This window comes from Fulmarus glacialis, unplaced genomic scaffold, assembly GCF_000690835.1.
Source record: "Fulmarus glacialis isolate BGI_N327 unplaced genomic scaffold, ASM69083v1 scaffold3343, whole genome shotgun sequence".
In the NCBI taxonomy this organism is placed as follows: Eukaryota; Metazoa; Chordata; class Aves; order Procellariiformes; family Procellariidae; genus Fulmarus; species Fulmarus glacialis.
In genome coordinates this window covers 1-19,717 of record NW_009202085.1, presented here as the reverse complement: position 1 = coordinate 19,717, position 19,717 = coordinate 1, and the positions used below count along the sequence as shown (strand labels likewise).

Genomic DNA, 19,717 nt, shown 5'->3' with positions numbered 1-19,717 from the left:
ACTCATATCTGCACGAATAACTCAGGAGATGCCACGCTCTTTTTTTTCAATACTAGTCTTAAAAGAAAGAGCAGTTTTGTTTCAGGTATATTTAACTCCCCCAACATTTTTTTTAATTCAGAGCAAAAACACATATCACTGATATCTATGTAGAATAACGTAAGAGGAAATGTTACTCAAGACATGAAATTCAATATTGGATAGTATAAAATAAGGGTCCCTTTTCACTCTGTTTTCTCAAATTCTATGTTAGCCTCAGCTGCATTCACAAATGCTAATCAGAGCAGACACACAGGCCACATAAGGTTATGTCTTGCTCACAGTATACTCTGTGGTCAGAGCTCCTATGGATTTTGGAGGTGAAGCCATGAGTTCTCCATTCCCTTAGCATACCTAAGCCAGCATTTTTCTCCGCCAGAAACACTCACCTGTTCCTGCAGGACTTTAAGCATCGCTTGTGTATGTGTTTGCTCTTCCTTGGCTTGCTCCAGTTCGGATTTTTTGTTATTTAATTCTTCCTGTATGCTCAGCAATTGCTGCACAAACAAGAGAAGTTTCTGGTTAGCATCGTCTGGATCCGAAGCGGTTTTAAATCCTCAGTTTGATACATCCTCATTTCAAGCAATGCTTTGCAGTCTGCTCCTACATTTACTATTGTTGCATAATCTGCTTTGTCTAAATGGACCAGAGGTAAATTATTTTCATCTGCATCTCCTTCTGCAGCAGCGCTCCACGAGTAATGCATCTGTTAATGTGTGTTAAGCTATTTGTTAGATTAAAGTAGAAACTCCTGGTACAGTATATCACCCACAGAGCGACTGGCACATTCATCTGAAGCAAAATCTTATTTGTAGAAGTGTATGCAGTGGTTTTAATAATACTAGGGTAAACACTATGGTACATAAATAATTTAAAAGCACAGCCCTTTAATATAATTAGTCATTGGCCCACAGCCATTTTCATTCTATGCAAAGCAATATTCTGGAAAGCTTTCACACTGAGTTCCAAGAAGACAAAAGCTTCCATTTTTTTCCCTTGTGCTGTGATATTTTATTAGATCAGGAAGACTGTTGCCCTACAATCAATATATCTGCCAGGAAGACTGCTGATCTGAACTATCAAAACAAAAAGCTATGACTGAAAACCTATTTTTATGAAGAGAATTCTGGGATGTAGGGACTTCTTTAAAAGCCCATGTCCCCTGGTCTTGGCTAGCTTTAGGTTCTGCAAAGATTTATTGGGACTGTCAAGAGCAGGTCAGTAGATTCAGTTAATTCTGAAATTATTAAATATTTTTGTATTGATGTGATGAATGTTAGACACTGCTGAAGAGCAAGAGGAGACAAACATGAAATTAAAAAGGAGTTTATGGTGCTTTCCCTTAGTGATCAAGAAACGAAACTGATTTCCTGGGGCAACATATTGCTTGTAAGCACAATCCTTTTTAAGGACTACTTGAACGAGGAATTGCTTTACTAACTTGCGTTACTGATCTAACCATGTATCTAAGCATCTAAAGCTTAGTTTATGCTTGTGCTTAGGACGGGTAACTCTGACTCAAACCGATGTTGCAGGTGTTCAGCATCTTGGTAAGTTACAGATAGCGAACCTAGAAATAGTCCCTGGCCTTGTTCCACTGCACTGGAAGTCCCAAGCATCAAAGGACTTGGCACCAGTATTGTTTTCAGAACTGCTCGGAAACAGATGACATTTCAGGGACTGATGGAGTTATTGGTAGTGTATTTCTGTTGTAAGTGAACACCAGTATGATGGATTAATTCAGCCACTGAAGTAAAAATACATGTGGGTATAAGTCTGATTATATCTCACACACTCTACAGTCCAGCTGGGTTAGTTTTTTGACAGATCTTGCCACCTGGACTGCTCCCTGGGAGCCTTCAAGAGACATTCAGGTATGTGTATTCACTCCACCACAGCACAAGAGCATTTCGAATCTCAAGATTTTATATGAAATAACAAGGTTTGTTCCACTGCGGCTCTTGCCCAGCCAACTTTTGTGTGGGAAGCTCTACTTTGGCATTTCCTGACCAGGGATGGATTGCCACCTCAGGCCTGTGTTCATCTTGCTTGTTGGGTACTACTCCCTATGTTTTCAGAAGATACACTGAATTTGTGTATACTGTCGTATGTCACACACTGATACCCATGCAGGTCCTTAGCACAGCTATAGCTTTTCAGACATTTTGTAACTTTTTAGCCCAGAAGGGACCATTTGGTCACCTCATGTAACCTCCTGTTATTACAGACCATTAAGCTTCACCCAGGATAGCTCTAGCTGTTGTCTGCAATTTAGAAATAAGGGACTCCAATCCTCGGAAGAGAAGCAGAGTATACAAGACACCAGAAAGACAGCATAAGTCCTTTCAAGGCTCACTAGCTGAGACACCTGAGGTTTGGTAAGCAGATGCGTCACCTAATAGGGGCTGGTGAAATGTCCTCTCCTTCCCAGCTGCAACCTGTTTGACCTTACACACCTGAACATGGCAAGGGTTGTTAAGAGAAAGGAGTCTTTGCCTCCCGTCTCAGAGTCTTCTCTGAGCAGTTATGTCTCACCAGTGTGGCCAGCTCTGATGATTCAAAGGGAGGAGCCAAAATGAACGAAATGATCCTCACACAAAGCCAGGAATGCATCTAGCCAATTATGTACTGGGGGGGGAAGCCCTTCTTTTCATCTCCAGGCAGTCAGCTGAAACTTTGAAGCATGGGATTTGATTATTGTTATTGCCTCAGTGCAGTGCTACAAGTACTAGGGAGCCTGAGGAGGACCTCACAAAAGATCTCCACAGCCTCTGAAGGAAGTGAATAGCCATGCACATCCAAGGAGAACATCATCACCATCCAGACTGCACCTTCATCTTGGTTCAGAAATTTTACTCCAGCTTCTGGGAGAAACCCTAGAGCCCGTGCTTCTGAACAATATAAACTCCCATCTGGAAGATCCCAAGTGATTTTTCAGTCCATCTCTGCCCCTGGAAAGCCTTTTCACTACTGAATGACTGTTACAAATGGGAAACCAAGTTTCACTCATGGGTTGAACTTGTTACACTTCTGCCAGAACTGAAATCTCCTTCCCCATCCTATCAACCCCCTCCCCATGGCTCTTCCATGGCCAAGTTTTACATACCGCAGATCAGCTCACAAACTTCCACTGTTTTATTTTCACATCTCCCATTGCGATCTCCCACTGTGATTTATTCTAATTATATTCCTCTTCCTTTGATCCTGACTTTTTCTGTTTTGTGTTTGAGGCAATTTTTCCAAAATTGTCCGAGCATGGGAGGAAGTGGTGTGGCAGACACTCTCTGAGAGCACGAGAGAGAGAGATGCTCTCTGCTCTGCATCTTTGTGCTTGGCTCTGGACCATCCAGGAACAGGAATCCCAGGAAAACATCCAACATGCTCAAGTTGCCCCGGGGTAAAAGAGTGTGCATTCTGGTTGCAGTATGAGCTGCAAAGCACTTGATATGAGATAAAACCTTCCAGCAGTCTTAATGGTTAAACTGTCAACTACTGCAGGCTTACTGTGTGTGCATAGGCTCATATTTTCAAAGACAGCAAATGGGTCTTATTTTCACAGGGGTGGAAAACAGAGTATCTATATCTAAGGTACCATATTCCCAGTCACACATAAGGTTTTTCCTTCACAGAACTGGGACATTCCCATTCAACCCCCAAAGATGTCACAATTGTTTAAACCTTGTAGCCATCCCCTGGGGGTTTAACCTTCTTTCTTTTTCTTTCCCTCATATTTATCTCTAAAAGCTGCAGAACCTGCTTATTTTGCATGGGCCACGTTCTGAGCTTTCTTTTTCCCGAGTGGCTTATGCCACCACCAGGAAGTTGTAACATGGAGTTATACCTGCCAAACAGCATATTTTTCCCTTCTAGTCCCATTTTGGAAAATGAAGAAATAGCTTTGACTGAAAAAAAAATCAGCCTAAGACAGATGAACAGCCTGAAAAATTTCAGCACAAACACGTGATGTTTGGCAAAATTAGAAGCAAATGGGAAGAGGATCTTATACTGGCAGGAATGAGGCAAGTTTCATAACAGGGACGGCTGTCACGCCTGCTTATTAACAGACAGCCTCTCCATAAAGATTGTAATGAATGATGCCAAGATGATGGTATTTAATTATTCAAAATTATTTTGTTTTTCACATAAATGTGCTTATTAAAAATTGATCCTATAGATATTTCTGCTGCCCTTCAGATTGCCTGCAAGTATACACCACAATCAATGAAAATAAAAAATTGTTCTTGATTTTAATGTTTGTGCTGTCTGATACTGTTCCATCTCCTTTGCCATCTCATTCAGCGTTTCTGCCAGAGCTTCCCCCCATGCCCACCCACCCACACACATTTGCTACCCCGCTTCCCACCTGTTATATCCTGCTGTCTTGTCTCACAGCTAGTGCCAGCACAGCTATCAAAGTGTCCCTTCCGTCAATCTTGTCTCTGGCCATTTCGTTTAAGCCCTGATGTCCCCAGCTTTGTGGCACAGCCATGGCATTCAGACAGCAGTTCCCCAGTTTCCTCAAGCAAAGGACTGACTTCTTGGTTACACAGCCAGGAAATACCTGGCTCATTCTTCTGTTGTCTTCCAGTAGTCCTCCAGTGTGCAATTCTTTGGGTCTCTGAGGGTACCCTGCAAGTTATGCAAGGGTCTTTTCCCTAGGCCAAAATGCCAGTGTCAGGAAGCAGAAAAGCATCTCACGGTGCTCATTGCAGCTCTGAGGATCCTGGAGAGAGATACCTGCACGGCCTAGAGCTCCACCAGCACCAGTCTGGAAGCTCAACTGGTCTACGTGCAACCAAAACCGTTTGTCACCATGGCTGCCAGGTTGACCCTAAGAAATGAAGCCGTGTAGTAGGTCCTGATCAGATGGGTAGGCATCATTGATATCCTCTTACTGGCATTTCCAGAGAGGAGACAGAAAAGGAGAAAGAATTAACCTACACGTTGTCTCTCCAGAGATCAATCAATGCATTTTAGACAAAAAATTGCAAGACAGATTGCTTGTTTCCAGTGGCAGCTCTGGAGCTGCTCTGTATAGAAATGGTAAATATCACTCTCCAGTGTTCAGCTTCCTTCATTCATGAGGACCAAATCCTCACTATACATAAGCGGGTAGCTAATTTCTTTATATGGGGGGGAAGGATGTGTGTGTTTTATTTTGTTTTTTTCACACATTCCCACCTCCAACGCTGAATCTGTCAGAGACAGTTCAGCACCACCCATATTGCGTAGATCTCAAAAGTGCAGACAGAAAATTACCATCTTAAACCAATCGTCGCAGCTTCTGAAACATTAAATATAGATGGCATTATTGAAGCCAGCTGAATTACTCAGACTGTGTACAATGCGGTGCCAGTGTGGCCAGGAATGCTAACAACCGAACAGCATACAGTGCCTCGAAATATATGAGAAGCCCTAAAGGGAAAGTAATAGCTTGCTGTTGTGTACCACTGTGCAGCCATGAAATACTCCTTCTCTTTCCTCTCCTCCTCCCTGCCCACAGTTCCTCATTGCTCCCCGAAAGGCAGTTACATGTATACATTTAAATATAAATTATGGACATATCTAGAAGCGTGGTCACACACCGAGCCTAGCAAGACAGAGAAGGGTCTCAGAAGGAAAGCATGGTTTCCAGCATGAAACCATCAACTTAGCATGCTAAAAAAAGGGAGGCAGATCAGAAGAGACCACAGGGCCTGAGGCTATACTAAAGATACTGTAAGGCTGACAGAATAATGAAAAAGGAAAACCAGCATTTGCCACAAGTTTAGCAGTTATACTGCTGAATGGTCCTGCCCCTGTTATTTTGGTTACGGTTTTCTCTACAGCTGCTTGAAACAAAGTATGAAAAGGCTACAAAGACCTTAAAGAAAGGGAAGTAAAGAAGAGCAGACAAAAGAACAGCTCTGAGGTGGGAACACTGACTTTGATCGCAGGTTGGGCAGGCAGTTTCAGCAAACCCAGCCTGTTCAGCCACGGGAAGGAGGCACAGACTCTCTCTCCCATTTCTGGAGTAGCTGCAGAGCGTCCAGGAAAGATCTGTGGCACACTCTTCTGTAATGAGTATATCAGTCGAAGAGGGACGGTCTTACACAGCCTAACTGAGCCAACTCAGTTGAATGGCCATCTTAGACACCTAGTGAACTCAGGCAAACTGAATTCTCCTATCCGTATAATGTTCGGGGGCAGCATATTACTCTCCACTTACTACCTATAGGGAATATATCCCTATACAGGAAACATGGGGAGATCTGATTCACTAGGTGCCTAAAATGAAGGCAAAACTTACGTGCCTCAGATAGGCAGGCTGTATCCCAACCAAGGCTACCTTTTTCAGTCCCAGTGAAACCAAGGCTTGCACACTAAACAGTAACCCCAGGAAGCAGTTCTCACTTGTGCAAAAGTACAGCCCTTTCCCCTAAACTACACTGGAATCAGAGATATAAAAAGTATGAAATCACAGGCATTGAAAGGACCGCAGAGTTCACCTAAAAATTAAAACACTCACTTACGCTAGCAATTTCTGAGGCTTTATTCTCTTTTTTTTTCCCCCAAGTAAAACCTTACTGTGTCTTTTCTAACTTTATTTTATAGAAAGAAAAAGAAGTTAGAGTTTGCCAAAGGGAAAAGGACAAAAATCAGCAAGGAAAATAAGTGTTTCAAAATTCCTAGAAGCTGTTCACAAATAGAGAGGGGAAGGATGGTAAATATTTCTTTTCAGAATCCTCCTTAGGTAGAAGGAAAAGAAATAATGAATCAAAATGAAATCGCCGGTACAAAGCCAATTGCAAAATAAAAATACAAATCCCTCTCCCAGTACTTCCACAGACCGTCTGGAAGAGTGTTTTTCTGTTTTTGTAAGACAGACAAGATTTCATATCACAAATGGCCAGCACATGGCAGGCTTGAATAATGAGAAAGTGACTTCCCAGCTGAGCAAATATGCATTAGTAACAAGATGCTGATGAGGCCAGACAAATCACCAAGGAAACAGGAGAATGTGAAAGACAAGTCAAAGAAGCTTTAGAAATGAGCCCTCAAGGAAGTTAGCCATGTTGCAGCAGTAAGCAGTAACATACATGCCAACCTAATGTATGACAAGGCATTATTCAAATAAAGAGTATGATTGTGGATTTTTTTAAGGGAGTAAAAAGAAACACAGTGTAATAGTGTGATGTTTCTCACCCCTCCCACCTCTTAGGGACCGTTCTGTGTCATATGAACTACGCGGATGGCATTATTTGGATGGATCATGGGGTTTGCAATGATGAAGGAGTCCAAGCCCTGACTCCCCTGCCCTGGACTGGTGAAGAGCTGCACGTGGATCAACAGCCCAGCTCCTGCTTGTTGGGCATCTGCCTGCAAAGTGCGTTTTCCTGGCTCTCTGGCCAGAGGCAAAGACCATGCTGAACACGTTGGCTCCACAGGTTAACCACCTCAGAGGGGGCCGGGGAGCTGGACACACACCTGATGGGTGAATGCATATGGTGGCACTACTGAAGAACTTTGTCCAGCTGCTTCCTTAGGGAGATGCTCCCCTCCCCCTGCTATTAGATTGACTGCAGAGGTCCTACAGCTTTACAGCACTCAGAGTAGGAGGAGGCAGGATTGAACCTGAGAAATATGCCAAATGAGATTGATAGCAGATCACAGAATCATAGAATCATAGAATCGTTTAGGTTGGAAAAGACCTTTAAGATTATCAAGTCCAACTGTTAACCTAGCACACAGACACACTGAAACTACCTAAAGGGAGGTTACAGAGAAGATAGGCTTTTCTTGGAGTCAGGCTTTTCTTGGATAAGGGTTGAGGGCAAACAGACACATATTCAACAAGGAGCATTTCTATTACATATAAGGAAAATATTCCACAATGAGGGTGGCCAACCACTTGAACAAGGGCTCTGAGAAGCTGTGGACTCTCCCTCCTTGGAGGTACTGAGAACATAGCCGGACAAGGTCCTGAGCAAAACTGAGACAACTCCAGAGCTGCCCCTGCTTTGAGCAGAGGGATGGTGTACATGACCTCCAGACCTACCTTCTGACTTATGTTCTCCTATGATTCTAAAGAATACCTTGGAGATATCAGATAATTAGCTCTCAATTTCTTTTGTTTCTATGAGGCATAGTAATTCAGCCACAGCAGCTACAAGAGGCAGTGTTAGAGGTTGGACAGCAGATGAAAGGAGACCATGGATGGTGCAAAGAACAGCTTAAGAGCCAGTCTACAGCTTTCCTTTCCCAAGTGATTTTTAAGTATATCTCTTGCTCCTCAAGAAAGACAAGTTCTCTTCAGTCAGCTATGGACTTTTGCAGCAAATAAGGAAAAGACCCAAGTCCTTAGGAACCTTAGAGAATCAATCCCTCCTCTCAGAAGTTAAATTCTCACAATTTACTAATAGATACTTAGTGCTATTATCAGGCATCTGACTTTCACAGCGGAGTACACAAAGTCTTTGATTTTGATGATGGCCTGTGGAGGGGAGAAGTCTGACCAAAGCCCGTTGCACCTCATCAATAAAGATCCCTCCAACCTTTGCTAAATGAGATGATTGGCCTATTACATAGCCCTTGACTTTACTGGCAATAGGTGAGTGGGCAGGTGAGGTTACAGTTTGCTCTGATCCTGATCAGAGGAAGAGGGCCGATCCCAGATGAACATCATGTTCCCTCTGCTCTCATATCTGTCCTGCAAGGCAACCAGTTGGCACCTGGTACAATGCACAGTCAAAAGAAGACATGATCATCCATTCATAGCAACCTCATCCTCTCCAGCCTTTCACCTGTACCTGTCCATTGTGGATGCCTCCTCACCAGGCAATGGCACTTGAAATGTATGATCCCATCTCTCCTTTCATGGGACTGCAAATGAGCATGATACAGCATGCTCTTTCTCAACAAACCAAATTAGATTTTTTAAATTTTGATTTCCTATTAAAGAAGAAATATTTTATTTATTTTGAAGGAGAATAAAAAGACCTTACACATTTTAATTAGAAGAATGACATTAGGGAAGAGAATCAATTTACCTAGTGTAATTCCCATTGAAACACAATTCCTAGTAGTGGAAACAGAGTTCCTAGTAATGATAGCATCAAACACATTTGGAAACTATGTAATCAGCAAGCCAACACTAGTATTTAGGATCTTTTAAAGAATTCACGTATGATCACTGGACTGTAAAACTTATGAGATCTGTCCTTCACCACCACTAGACTACACAAGCGTGTTAATGAAGATATTAGTTGATTTCTTTCATATTTTAAATAAAATGTGTGCACCCGATTATTTCTCTCTGAAGTGTTTATTCTTGCTGCCAATCTCAGTTTAGCTTTACCAGTGGCAGCAGGCAAAAAGATGCTACCCTCCACCATCTTACCACTAGAACAGCTATCAAGAATATGATGCCTAAAGCATCTGTGGGCCCTTATTTACACTTCCACTAATATTGTTGAAGTGGTGCTGGCAGAAGTGGGAAATTAAACACTACTTTCAATAAGGAAAGGTTGTTAAACACAGAGGAGAACCCATTTGGCTTGTCTGAGATCTGGTAAATAATTAGCACTTAATTGCCAGCTGCTCTTTTTTTTTAATATAGTCAGAAAGAGTAAGTATTTTCTGGAAGTTTGAACATGGACAGTACTGTACGGAGCCCTGAAAAGCACAAGGGAACAAAGATAATACTTATGGGAACATTTCTCTCTGTCCTGGGAGCAGACATATTTCTTAACCAGTTTCCAAATATCAGCCACAGGGTGAGAGAAGAAGGGACAGGCCTTCAAGTGAACATTGGGTCCAATCCCTTGCACTTATCTTGTATCCATTCCCCATAAAATGATCAGTGTTGATCAATATTGCCATTACTACTCCAGTGCCACTTTTATAGGAAAACAGAAGGATCTAACTGGAATTCATACTGCAAGAGTAGTAATAAAAAACACTTCTAACTTAAATTATTCTGGTCTGTTTATTCAGCAGGCAAAACACAAATACAAGGGATAATATTTTTTATCTCTTTTATTTACTATTCTCTTTAATACTGCATTTGGAGAAGAATCAGCTTATAGTTGTGCATAAGTACATTGGGTGGGTTATATGCTGAATAGATGTTTGGCGAGCAAAAGGTAGGTGGATAAAAAAAGACTATAAATCTCCTCTGCATTTAGGCTAAATTAATAAATATAGCCATAACATGCTTCATCTGTTCAACAATGATGTTAATGATGCTAAACGGCTACTAGAACCTGTATATTTAAAGGTAAATGGTTGTTATAACGGTCATGGCACATGGCACCAGATTCGGCAATTTTCAGGCAACAGCATATGTGTCTGCGACTGCTGACATCTCAGAAAGTTTGTATGTGAGAGGAAGGAATGGCTGTGACAGTTAACAACATCTGTGAAGGATCTGAGAGCTGCAGACCTAAATGCCAGCTGAGGCTTATTGGAATTTAATAGGTGGTAGATTGGTTAGAAGAGTGATATGGAAAAAAAGTCTCACGATGCCCTACCCTACTAGCTGTTGAAGCCTCCTGGACAGAAACGTGCTTCTCCTCTCTGCTCCCACTGAAAGAAAGTGGACTATGGGAATAGTCAGTTCTTCCATTACTTGTATGAGAAAAAACTACTTTTCGTATAGGATATGGGAGGAAAGACCTGAGCAACGTCATCTTTGCTTGTAGAAAAAAAATTCTGCTAGCTCAGTGAGGACATCTGAAAATGGACTAGCTCTGCTCCAGTGGCAGGGAATGGTAGAAATCCAATTCATTTCAAAGGCAGCACAGTGAGGCCAACACTAGCTGCCTCTGGCTTTTCTATTCAGAATGGTTACTATACGTTAGAGGTATATGATCTTGCTTGAAAAGCTGAGAGATGACCCTTGTGCTATCTCACTTAGACAAAAGCGTCCTAATCCGTCTCCCAGTGAGTGTCCGTACTGTGGAAGCTGTGTGCACCCCACAGTCCTCATTACGAAATATGTACCCTGGCCATCCTCCTTTGAGGGAGCAGTGAGTGGAAGGACGGAGCTGCGATGCACTCCAGCGGCTCTTCTCACCCTCCCAATCACAAGGTGAGGCATATCACAGAGCAAACTGTCCTTCCCTGGAAGAACAGTGAAAGCCCGAAATGATTGCTACTCATCTGGCATTCATCAGAGCCCTTTGAAATAAGGTGTATCAGCCTCAGATGCACGTGCTATTTATTTTACATGCTAAATGATTAGTAAACTGCAAAAGCTAGTCCTCAGTAGGTAGGAAATGTCAGGAGCAATGTGGCCTTTGCAGTAAGACCTCGTGTTGCATATTGAACAGCCAGAACAGGAAGGTATTGAATAGGTGATGATTAACTGTGCATTCTCTGTCTGCAGGGGAAGGAGGAAGGGTCTCTGAGGTATATGAAGCAAAATACACAGGCGGTAGTTCTGGCAATTCCTGGCTTCTGACTGCTCAGGTTCACAATCTGCATTGCTATTCGACTGAAATTGATACTGTTTGGGGAAAAAAAGAAGGCAAGACAAAAGAGGACTTTCATCACGGTGCATCAGAGTAACACCCATGTGGGTCACCGATAGGGCCAGAATACGTTCAGTCTCCTGCTGAGACATCCCGAGCTAACAGAGTCGGTGGCACCCGCAGCAGTGTATCAGCCTTTATGTCAGTCCTACGCCTACCACCCACGGCTGCTCCTATTGTTCTTGCTTTCCACCCCGAGCACTAATTTTAGGAGAGACACCCCCATGTACCCCCTGCTCATGCAATAACCCCATGGTTAGGCTTTAATGCATCACAGCCAACGAAGGGGAGCTTGTGTTGTCATTGTGTGTTAGGAGTATGAGCCCGAGCTCAGCTAATGAATCGCTCTTTTTAGGGGATCGGGGCAATGAGGTGCCTCTTAAATGTCCCAGATACACCTCCATTTGCAATAGCAGAACTGTAGGCACTTGTGTACATTTCCTGGAGAAAACATAGGTGGAATCATGGTTTAAGTGGGGATTTCTGGATGACACCCTTGCCTGCAGGAGCTTAAATTCAGCCCATCATGCTCATGGAGTTGTGAGAGGAAAGAACATTATCATACATTTACATGATGCAATGAAGCACCGTGCAGAATTACCAGTCTATCAGCAAATGAACCAGTTCAGCAATCAGTACAGCTATGCAAGCATGGCCCCATACCTTGGCCAATTAAGCCTGATGAAAAGGTGGAACTAACTTGTTCAATTAGAGAGCCATGCTAAAGGAGGCGTGCTCTGTAGACTTAGGACTAACTTGAGGAGTAAAACATTGCACTGATGGCTGTGCTATGGAGGTGGTTCATGAATAACCCCGTATGACCAGTAAAAATGTAAAATTTACTTGGATATGTGCTAATAAGTGACATCTCCTATGTGGCATTTTTCAAAGGCTTGCAACGTTATCAACTTCAGGCAGATTTTATAAAGCATGTGGAAATCACATCATTAATTTAATAGAGACTCACTGTCAAATTCTGAGTCCTTGTATCAAGGCATGAAGGTGGCATGTGCATTTCCTCAAGAATTTTCTTTGGTGGACAACAAACAAGAAAAGCATAGTTTTCACGCTTTGTTCTTGGAATGGCTGAAACATTTTGATGAGAATTTTTTCAAAAGAATTCTGCTTGCTACTCCACATGCATTATGCTAACCCAAACGGCTAAAATTTGGAGAAATTATATACCCACAGAAAACTGAGTCTTATAATGGCAAGCATTACGCAACACTACTAGGTGATATTTTCTGCATTACCTATAGTCATGTATCTGGTAAAACATTTCAGACAGAGAGACAAGATTTAAAAAATTCTTACAGCTGTGCTGTGAAGTATTGTAAAAATAGTTAAACTAAAACATCCTTCTTTGTGATCATAGGCTTTGTTAGAGAATACCAAACACTACTGGAAAAACAGAGCCATTCAAAAAGTGATCTGGTTGGTATGTGTATTCTCATATAGAAATAAATTGAAGGCAATACCACCTATGCAGCAGTGACAAGTTAATTCAATTTCCATCTCAAAATCAGGTGAAGTGTATCTCATTTGTTACCATGGATACAAGACATTATTTCCATTTGTTTGAGATCTCACAGTGGATATGAAATTAAACTGTGACACTGTTTTATGGAGGAAGTTGACTAAAAACCCCTTAAGTTCAATGTCATTAGTCCAAGGATTTTCTTTTTTAGACACAATAAATAAGCAGGTTGCTACTACTGCCCATAAGGTATACTTCATAAGCAAACATCTGTGTGATTTTGCTGATGCTACTTTGGTTCAGTAGGAGTGATGGAAGAGAAAACAAACATTCATTTCATCAGTCCTGCAAATGTGGGAAAGAAACCTGAAAAATATCCAGGTGGTAGAAGTACATTAAAAATACATCGGTGTTGTGTATTTTGCTATTGTTTGGCACCAAATGTGTTTACAAAAAAATTTCTTGATTCTGAAAATGTATCAGATAAATCTGCTTTTCAGGCTGCAGCTCAAATCACTTTTTCTCTAGTTTTCAAAGTTAGAAGAAGAAGAGGTGTATGAAAAAGCGGGGGAGAATGAAGAGGAAGGAAGGAGGAGGAATACATGTTTTTAATGCTGACATATATGCAGGGTTCAGGAATTCAATGGCATTCAGTTTACCTTGTCTGAAATTAATTTTAATATATACAAAAGGATAAAAGGGAATACAGGTCTTCTTGTTAAATTATTACTACTCAAGTCCTGGCTATATGTTTAATATTTCATAGAGAGACTGATTTCCATAGATGCTGAGCACCTGCTATACTGAAGGATTTCAGCTAAGGTTGTCATGTCTCAGCATTTACAAAACCAAGCTGAGATAAAACAGTCTACCTAAATCAAAGGTTTATTTCTAAATATTCATGCATGAACTGCATGAAAAGCACAAAGGTTATGGGATGTCATGACTATGGCTAATCATTGAAATCCAAAGCCAACATCCAGCTGCTTAATTGACTGATAATTTCCCACCAAATATTCTGAACTCCACCTCCCGTGCTTCTGTGTTGCTGCCCTCCTCAGCATATTGTCAGACTGGATTATCTGCAATGTCTTCTCCAGTTCCTTGGGCCATCTCTAATTATATCCCATTGGGAGTAAGTAGGTCTGACCCCAAGATGGCAAACTAAAAAAATTCAGAACCTCACAGAAAAATTGTCGGGAACATAGAAACTCTCAGAGGAATAGAGACTACGGTGTCCGTTGCTAGCTGAACAGAGAGATAAGGAAGTCGCTCTCTGTTATTGACTTGCATTATTAACATTTGCTTGAAGTTACAATAAAAATCTATTTATATTCTACAGACTTGATTATCCTTCATCCAGACCCCAGGTAGGAAATTATAATAACGCAAAATGAGCGTTAGGGCTCTAGCATTTTGATTTAGTAATATTTTGTGCCCACTTTTCACTAATTTTAATGGAGAATTAGCACCAGGCTGAAATTTAGCACAATATTTATATATGCAGTTAAATTTAATGAAGCCAGTGATATTTAAGTATCCATTTATATAAGGAGAAGATCGTGAATAGACCTCAAGCATATCTAAAGTATACTGAAACCTCAAGTATTTCTGATTAATGACTTCATTCCTAAGTTTGGGAAAGATTTTATTCCTGAATTATCAATGACTTATTTTCTATTTTTCAAATATTTTGTTCAGAATTATTCCACTGTACCATAAATCACCCTAATTTTGTAAAACTCTGCAGGCTTAAAGGGGTTTATGTTCATATAAACACACGTGTAGGCTTGTCTTGTTCTCTGTTATTTGGTGTGAGGTGGGATTTGCAGACTTGCTGGATTCGATGGGTACCATGATAGCCATGCAATTCCTAATCCAACCAGGCAGCTCATATGTAAATGAATGTTTCCTGGTTTTAGTCATTAAAAAACAGCTCAGTACAATCTGGAAGTGGGTACAACTTGTCCCCTTCTGGAATCTAATAACCAGGAGTGATAGAGGAGCACACGCATTGATCAGGCACAGATGAAGGCGGCAAAATTAACCTCTGCAGTGACGTCTTGGGAAGCTTCATTCTAGATGGGAGCCCAATCCAGTGTCATGGCGAGCCACTGCCCTTGCACTCTGTCATGTAGCAGCTGAATACAAGCGCCTGGGCAGGAAAGAGGTCATACATGTGCGTGTTGAATGAGAGCTGCTTATGTGTTCCACTAACACATATGTGTTACGAACATGTCAGACGAAGCAGTGGGAGCAGTCTGGATACGCTTGCCGAGACTTGCCCTGCATAACGTCGGGAGCACACTGACAAATAAGGGAGAATGGATAAGATAAACTGAATGCCCCCCAAAAAGACACATTGCAGTTTCTGTCTGACTGGTGTCAGAGAAAAAGTTTGTTGCTGCACCGAACCACTTAAAAATTGCCTGAATGAAAAGGTTATTTACATCCATGGGTCAGCATAAATGATAAAAGCTCAGGAAATAGCACTGATGTTGCTATCCACTTGCAAGTTAGCAGGAGGGTAGTCTGGACAGACTGGAGATGTCTCAGTTATCCTCAAACAAGAGTCAGCAGAAAAAAGACAGAGCTGAGAAGTGGAGATGCATCTAAAGATGCAGATGAATGCAAATGAAGGCGCCACAGAGCACTGACTATGCCTCGCTGGACAAACTTTCTTGAACTTTTGTGCAAGGCCAATTGGATTAAGTGAGGAGAGCAACAGGGGACGTACTGAAGTAATTTGCTCCTAAATAGAACATGCATAAGGAGTTTCCTTGAGTGATCGATGGGTTTGCAGTTTATGAATTCCTAAAATGACTATTCCTAAATATGTCCCCAATTCCTCCTCCCCTTTCCCCCATCTAAAATCCGTAAGATGTTGACTCTGAAAAGAAATTAGGCCCTTTATGGCTAAGAGTCTTGAGTACAGCACAGCCCCATGGTACCACTTTCCTAAAAAAGAAGACCCGTGCTTTCCTTCCATAGCAATACCTGCTGCATGCCTTGCATTGTCTGCTGCAGGAACTGCAGCTGCTGGTCCTTCGTCAGGCTTTCTTCCGTTCGAAAGAGCTGTCCCTTCTCCTGTTTCAGGAGCTCCACTTCATTCCTATAAGCGTCCAGCTGCCATCGAAGACTATCGTTCTCTTCCTTTAGTGCATACGCTTGGGCGGCTAGAGCTAAGAGAAAATGAAAATGTGAAGAAATCAGTAAAATGGATTGTTTCCTTACAAATAATGCAGAGGACATTGTCAGGGGAGATGACAATACAGCTGAAAGCCAGTGAGACATTGCAGAGCTGAGACAAGACTCAGCAGAGCTGCAAATGATTAGGTTCTGGCAAAGACTGTTGCTGGGAAGTTATTTTCTGGGATGGAAGGAGCCATAAAGCGACCCTGGGTAATTCAAACGCTACTTGCAATCTGGCTGCTAGATTTAGGCTTATATTTTAGGAAGAAACTGGCATGCAGTCCAAGGGCAAAGCACCCACCAACTTTACAACATTTTCTCAGTGATGTTATAGGAACTTATACAACCGTTTAATAATTGTACTAGTGTAGCAGCCAGATGTTCCAATCAGATCTGTGCTAAGGAATTTTCACTGGATTTAATCCCATGAGAGAGGAAACAGAGAAATTCCTCTCCAACCTCGCTATGAACTACTTCGTAGGAATGGTTATGAGGAACCATTTAGACAGAAAAATGATGTAATAGAGTAAAATTATATAAAATGCAAATGCTCAAAAAAAGTGTTGGCACTACAAGAACATTACTACATTAAAGGCATTGAAAGACACTTAAGTCATTTCCTTAGGAAGCTCCATTTGGCCCCTTTTCAATTTAGAATGGCATTTTTATTATCATAACTGATAGCAGGTGTTTGTGAAGAAATCGATTAGTATGCAGGGATGGAAATTACATTTGCCAAATGACTTGCACAGTCTGCAATATAAGCTGAAATTGTGTAGCAAAAGGCAGAAGGTTATAAAGCATGTACTAGGAACATTATTTAAATAAATTATCCGAACATAAATACATATAGGGAAGTTTGGCTTTCAGTACTTTAGGGATGTGGTTGTCATCCTATAGAAGAATCCACTCCTGGTAGTATTTATGCTTGGCAGTAGCTGTGGTCATTTGGCATAGCAAACTGCCATACTATACTATTTTCCTTCTTGGAACCTGGTAACACAACAATATTACAGAGCAGCTGTAATTAAAAAACAACAATCTACCATAGCCAATTCTATCAACGTTTGGTAACTGAAGCACATAACTAATTTACATTCCTGATTAAACGATTTCAGGCTTGGTATCACAGAATTCTTTCTTGTCCACCTACAAGAGCAATAGAGTTAAACTCCAAATTATAGGAAATCGTGTATTAACTCCATTTAATGTTAAGCCTCTCTTGACTAGACCTTCCACAGATAAAGAGTCCCCTGTTCCCTGTGGTAACATGATCCAACACATTTGTGAAATTATACCGGCGCTTAGATAGAATGTCACAATATTTCATTACCAATAAAAATATTTTATCTTTGGTAGAACAAATCTACCTTTTTCTCAGATAATTTTTACTAATTTTAAAATAGTACAAATGCGTTATCCAAAATAAAGTACAGTTAGCTACTGCTCAAATGCAGACATGGATTGGTTATTGTGCTTAATTTGGATATTCTACAGAAACTCTCTGGAAGATTTAGCAACAGTTACAGTATTGTTACATCAAATTAAATCGTTCCGAAAAGCATGTAATCATCCTTCCATGACAAAATTTACCCTCAAGAAATTGCAATGATGAGTCCAATGGGCAAATAAGAGGATGAAATCCCTTTGTTTTTTGTAAGAGCCAACAAGCTATGCTAAAACTAAAAAAAAAAGGCCAAGCAAATAAAAACCTCAGTCTAACAAAAACTCAAGTCAAAATTAAATGATTTGGGTTAGAAAGGGCCTTTAGAAACCATCTAACCCCCGCTGCCACGGGCAGGGGCATCTGTCACTAGATCAGGTTGTTCACGGCCCCCTCCAACCTGACCTTGAACACTTCCAATGATGGGGCATCCAGAACTTCTCTGGGCAACCGGTGCCAGTGTCTCACCACCTTCATCATAAAACATTTCTTCCTTATGTCCAATCTAAACCTACCCTCTTTCAGTTTAAAACCGTTGCCCCTTGTCCTGTCACTACAGGCCTTGGTCTCTCTCTGTCATTTGTACTCTCTTACTCATACCAATTAGATTCTCCCTAAATTAAAAAAAAAAAAAAAAAAAGATTTTTTAAGTGCAATACTCAATTCCAGCCAGAAACTGCCTATCCTTCTGCTCTCTGAGAGCATGAAAGGAGACCATCACGAGCATACTCAAGTTCTTATGGTGGCTTGGGAGCAGTAATTTATCTGCTGTCCATCACCTAATCCAGCTCTTAAACTTCAGAGAGCTGCTGTATAAGTGGAGGGCATAAGGCCTACGTACTTGTAGGTACTTGACCATCCCCACTGAAATGTGGGTTAGGACCCAGATCCAGCTGAGGTTCAGGCTGCCCTACCTGGAAAAGCTGCTGTCGTGTATTTTCTGGATCACACTACAGCCCAGTTGGAGATCTCCTTCTCCTTTTGTCCTCCTGGGTGAGTTCAGGCTATTGAGTGGGGCTAGGGACAGCACAAGAAGTCTGCTACAGGGGCAGCAAATCAGGGGAAATGGAAAGGGCTACGACATATTGCAAAAGTAAGTAACCTGTAGGTGATGAACGTACTAGGGTTTAAAAAATAACTCATCCAAATGGAGCAAGTCACATTCCACATAAGCAGTGAAGGTAACCACCCCTTTTTCCTTTATAAATAAACCACAGCTTTTTCACTGCTAAAAAATTCAGAGTTGCACCTCTGAATGCCATTATTTTATTTTATTATTTTCAAACTATTTTTAGTATACTGTATTAAAACCTATACGACAATAATTACATTACAGTACTACCAGGAAGTCCCATGCAAAGATGGGTGCCCTGTTATTCTGGATTGAAGACACCGAAAGACAAAGGCTGTATTTGGAAGAGGTTACAATCCATTTTAAGACAAAATGGAAATATCCCAAACAACCTAAAGCGAGAGAATAAGAATACAGCAGAGATAAGTTTGTGATATTAGGCAGGATTCCCAGAGGTATACGATTTCTTATCAACATTATTACACACTCTGGTGATCTTCCTAGCCACTCATAGTAAGCAATTAAAGACAGAGTCCAAGGTAGAAATATGTCCTTAAATAAGGAGGATGCAACACATATAGCAGCAGTGTAACAGAATACTAAATTGTCACAAGCTTTTAAATGAATTAATTATAGGTAAGAGTCCACAAACAATATGGCATTAAATACATGTAGTTCTTTTGCTACTTAATTTAAAGCTACAAATAGTCAGTTCCTAACATGTGTGGTCAGAGTTGTTAGCAGAAAAGGAGAATAAGTCAAAGACAGACATCTGGCAGGCCCCAGGGGCTCCAGCTCATTCAGCACGGGTATCTGTTTTAAACAAAATCAGAAACATTCTTTATGTTGACCTAACTTAACTATAATTTTAAGATATTTATATTTTAGTGAACTGGATTCTGGATTCAGACCAATGTCTCTTTTGATTCCAAACAAAATATCTATTATATATAAAATGAAGTATAATTTAATTTTTAATT

At 41.1% G+C, this 19,717-nt stretch overlaps 1 protein-coding gene across 1 annotated transcript in view; it reads right to left on the bottom strand.

Moving 5' to 3' along the window:
- The window catches only part of ENOX1 (ecto-NOX disulfide-thiol exchanger 1), a gene marked incomplete at its 5' end in the record, with an annotated part of 43,996 nt that extends 27,785 nt beyond the window's left edge, over positions 1–16,211 (bottom strand). Inside the window, 2 exons of the mRNA XM_009574144.1 lie at positions 429–536; positions 16,027–16,211. Coding sequence (XP_009572439.1) covers positions 429–536; positions 16,027–16,211 — 293 coding nt within the window. The remainder of the gene's footprint in view (positions 1–428; positions 537–16,026) is intronic.
- Positions 16,212–19,717: the final 3,506 nt, after the last annotated feature.